This window comes from Penaeus chinensis, chromosome 29 (genome assembly GCF_019202785.1).
Source record: "Penaeus chinensis breed Huanghai No. 1 chromosome 29, ASM1920278v2, whole genome shotgun sequence".
In the NCBI taxonomy this organism is placed as follows: domain Eukaryota; kingdom Metazoa; phylum Arthropoda; class Malacostraca; order Decapoda; family Penaeidae; genus Penaeus; species Penaeus chinensis.
In genome coordinates, this window is record NC_061847.1 from 21135671 (window position 1) to 21140670 (window position 5000).

Genomic DNA, 5000 nt, shown 5'->3' on the forward strand with positions numbered 1-5000 from the left:
GGAGGGGAGGGATGGGGAGAGGAGGGGGTGAAGGCCTAGGACGGGGGTGGGGGATGTATTAGCCACAGGGTTGGGGAGGTTACTTCGAGTTAGGAGGAGAGGCGTCATGAACTGGGAGTTTTCAAGACGTCGTTATTCACTTGTTTTTATCTCGCTTTTCGTTGATGTTTCTTCGTTTGCGTTTCTTCCCAGCCCTTCGGTAGGGTGCGCTAACTCCTCTTCAAAAATCCAGAAAGGTGTAAAAAGGCCTATGGAGAAAATAAAGCGAATTCCCCGAAATGGATCGAGGCCGTGACCTCAACGCTCCAGGGTAAGGATAGGCCTACCGCCTTCCGTCTCAGCGATCCACAGCTAGAAAAACGGCGGCTCCACTGTCTGGAGAATCAGTTTCGAGAGACCAACTGTGTCATCAGGAGCTACCTAAAGCCTCTACGTGTGTCCAACGTGTAGGTGTCCTCAGTTTATTGTGCCCTCTTGCTGACTTTTGCCTCGAAAGGGCTTTTGTAGCAGTCTTTCCCAAAGGTTCCCGGCCAGTGATAAGACGAAGAGTTTGTAAAAGCTCGCTAGGGTCTGTGTGAGACGAAGTTTGGTAGAAAAAGGGGGAAAAAGCGAGAATCGGGGGGAAATTACTTACTGGAAGGTGTGTGTGTGTTTTATCTTTAAAGTGAGACGGAATTTTTATCAAGTCAATGTTTTGGTTAATCTCAGACATAAATAAGAATCTGATTGAAGGCCGTCAGATACTGTACTGTCGTACGTGACGCTGAGTTATCGTTTCGTTCAAGTAATTAATCTGCAGTACTTTCCATTGGCTAGACTTCATTCCGCGGACACATGCAAACCTCAATTTGTCTGAGTCCAAGGTATGACTGGCCCATTCACAACATCAGATTGACGAATGACTTGACACGACGGCTTATCATAATATGTCCTTTTTTATTTTACAACGTTCTCACTATCAGAATCAAGAAAAGATAAATGCTTCAAAAGTTTACTAAAACGTTTCCCGATAAGAACTTTAGTCAAGGTCACAAAACCGGCCGTCTTCACTTAGCTGTCGCCCAAGCTGTGATGCCTATTTTCAACACTACCACAAAGCAGCGTAGAAATATTGATGGTCTAGGATAAGGTTTCCCTCTTTGATTTAATCGTAACCAAAAATCAATAGCTCTACATTAAATGTTAACTTTTTATAGAACCTTCGAAAATATAACATCAAATTTCTATCGCATTGCGCTCCTAACGTCCCCAACATACACCCTCTCCATCAAAAGTAATAACGCCAAAGAACAAAGTGACATAAATCAAAACAGACACAGCAGAAGTGAAGACGAACCAAAAATCGAATATTTCCCCCGCGAGTCATACCACTCTGCCGAAAAACTAGCCAGGGGAACTCGTACCTGTTTACTTTCCCTTGCAAGGAGACCCTGCAGTAAAAACGTTTTTGCTTGAAAACAAGTTCCAGACAGCGAAAGTTTTGACGCCCGAGTCTGCTGACAGACCGTTTTCTTTGTCCTTTTTTTTCTGGCTTGTTTGAGTTCCTCACTGTTGCGTGTCTTACCGGTGTCCACTGATTTTTTTCTTTAAGGGAATGAGCTGGACTTTTTGCTATTATTTTGTGTTTTGTTTGCATTACCAGAGAAATTAATTGGTGGCAACTCAAATCAAGGTGACGCTTACAATTTTCAGAATGAAAATGTAGCGTTACATGTATTTTATGCTCATCTATTCCTTAATATGACCAGCGTAACAAATAGTATGTGTACACAGTATCTATCTAATATATATATATATATGTGTGTGTGTGTGTGTGTGTGTGTGTGTGTGTGTGTGTACATATGTATATATATGTATGTACATATGTACATATATATATGTAAACATATCTATCTATATATATATATATATATATATATATATACACGCACAGATATATGTGTATAATATATATATATATATATATTTATATATATATGTATATATATATATATTTACATATATATTTATATATATATATATATATATATATATATATATATATATATATACATGTACACACACACACACACACACACACACACACACACACACACACACACACACACACACACACACACACACACACACATATATGTGTGTACATATACACATACATATGCATACACATATGGGCACATTAGTTACATGGGAATGTATCAATGATGATTTAATAGCAAAAACAATGAGGTTAAGAATACTACTAGAACTACTAATTCTATCAATAACAATTATGATAATAATCACCATTCCCACCCTCCCATCAAACAGCAGTCGATCATACATGCTGAAGCCGCCTCAGCCTGAGAGTAAAGCCATGTAGCTGTCAACATGAAACGCCCTTCACCTAAATCATCTATGCATAAGCTTCTTCCTTATCCATCATGGGAGAGGATAGCGTCCGGCGTGCAACTTCATTCTTATAATCATTTGTGTCTGCCTTAACGCCACTCCGTCTTAATTTGTCATGTGCAATCAGTCATCGTGAAGACACCATTCAAACGTCTGAATGAAATCCATTTCTTAAAGAGGAATAGAGGGGAAGAAGTCAGACGTTAAGCCGATTACACCCATTAGCTAGTCAAATCACTCAGCGAAATTTTCAGTGATTTTAAGATGCACCGAGGCGAAGAAGCAACCTAGTCAATTAACCAATCACAATCATCGATTTCCCGTAAGCCAATCGCAGCTAAGAATTGCTTTGCGGTAGGTGGGAATCGGGGGTTGAGATGAGGCTATCTCGGCCAATGGGCGAAGCGAACGATGGTGACGTAATGTTCCGGGGCGCCATGAAATCTGACCTAGATCCGGGACATTCCAAGAGAGCGTTCGTATAATGGCACGCTCGGTATGGAGACGCCGGCGCTATGAGAGATAAAATAGTTTCGTTTGCCTAATGAACTTCCTGTAATTCTTTTGTTTTCGTATCTGATTTTTAGACGCACTGATATTCTATCCTATTCGGTCAATTTATGATAAGTGTATTGCTCCAGATATTATTTACACCAACAATGAATCAAATTCCTAAAGTTACTCTATCTTGTCAACGCAAGATAAGAACCAATATCATATTCACATTCAAACCATGGCTAATATCTAAACCTCAGTCATTCTTGTCAGCCACTAATAATTTCTAACGGCTCATTAAAAAGATAACACAAAAAATAAAGAAAAACAAAGTTATCCTCACCAGCGGTCACTCAACCCGCGACCCACATTCATTCTACCAGCGTTACCAATCTTATGCCGACCTCGCTCAGCGTTGCCGACGCCGATATAATCCCTCTTATAGCCTGAGGCAAAACTCATTTACATTTTCCTAGTACTACTTCCCTTTAAATAGAAGAATGATTTGTGTTTACCTGTGTCTTTTTAATACGCTTGGGAAATAATCATCATAATCTATATTTATTCGTCACTATCTTTATTATTGTAGCAGTTGTTATTACTATCAATATTCTTGTGATCGAAGATATGATTTAATGATAGCATGTTTTGTGAATACTTATTTTTGGATTGTTACCGACATTCATGACTTTCCTTCTTTTTTTTTTTTTTTTAATCACACACACTTCTTCATATCCACTATTCTTATCCTTCATTATCCCTTCCCACTTCTCCATTCCTACGCTTCTTCCCCATTACCCCATTTACTAATTTCCTTCCCTTTCCCCCAGATCACCAAAACCAACACCATGAAGACCATCGTGCTCCTCGTCGCCCTCGCCGCCTACGTCGCCGCCGACGGTGCCCACCACGGAGCCGATCACGGCCACGGACACCAGGCTCACCACGCCCCTGCCGCTCCCATCGCCCCCGCCGCCCCTAAGCCCGCCGCTCACCACGCACCCGTCCACCACGCCCCCGCCCCTGCCGCCCCCGTCAACCACGGCTCCTACTCCGCCCCCGCCGCCCCCGCTCAGGACCAGCAGGGCTACTACTACTACTACTACCCCGTCCAGGACGAGAAGACCACCGGCCTCTTCGACTTCAAGAAGTACGACGTGGCCACCATCGTGATCGTCGGCATCGTGGTGGTGGGCGTGGCGCTCCTCGGCCTCTCCCTCTTCACCGTCACGACCGGCCGCTCCATCGAGCCCATCACCATGTCCTACGACCAGATGTACGACGTCGCCATGACCGTGTACGACGCCCTGAAGAAGGAGTATTAAAGCTGCTCCACCACGGGGACGCCGCGACGCTCGGAAACGCTCCAGAAGGTGGGCGTCTGCTCTTGCTTCTTGGTTTCCGGGGATTTACTTGCTTTGTCGAAAAATTTGTTAGTTCTTTGGCTTACTACTTGCCGGTTTAACGAGCTCATAACGAAATCATCGTCTATTCTCATTGATCAGCCGCATAAACCACTAAATTGATTTTCACTTGAAAAACCCCGTTTTTTGAGATCTATATTTAATATCAAACCTTACTGATGACATTCTTCATCTCCTTTCAGATCACATCAACGCCCAAAAACAACCAAAGGCGAAGATATGTTCCGTGTGACATCATTCCTACCATCCAACTTATTTTCTCTCTTAAGGGAGAGAAAAAAAACCTCAACAGTGATCTTCTGAACAAATTGCAACAACGGAACAAATCAAAATAATTTCGTGCGAATGTGTGAATGAGCAAAAAATGCAATTGTCTGTGTACAAGACGTGTAAATATATTCCCGCTCTCCCATACATACCACAACAATCAAATATGCAAAATGGCTTCCCGAAAGGCAGGCCCATATCCCCCCTCCACCCCCCCACCCCTCAACCTCCCGTTACCCCCGCCCCCTCCCATTAAAATCTGAGATTCCGTCAAGATTATAACCACAATTCCGCCCCCCCCCTCCCATACCCTCCCCCCTCCCTCCAACCCCCCTCCCTCCTCCACTTCCTCTTCCTCCTCTTCCTTGGCCTTCCTCTACGTAGCGGTTTCGGCCAATATGCTAATGAGGGGCCCTCACCCCT

The 5000-nt window shown here is 43.2% G+C and overlaps 1 protein-coding gene across 1 annotated transcript in view; it reads left to right on the top strand.

Moving 5' to 3' along the window:
• LOC125040424 overlaps positions 1-4850 on the top strand; it is a 10874-nt gene extending 6024 nt beyond the window's left edge. The window contains exons 3-5 of the mRNA XM_047634977.1: positions 342-446; positions 3717-4259; positions 4493-4850. Of these exons, the coding sequence (XP_047490933.1) occupies positions 342-446; positions 3717-4211 (600 nt within the window). The 3' untranslated portion in view covers positions 4212-4259; positions 4493-4850. The remainder of the gene's footprint in view (positions 1-341; positions 447-3716; positions 4260-4492) is intronic.
• Positions 4851-5000: the final 150 nt, after the last annotated feature.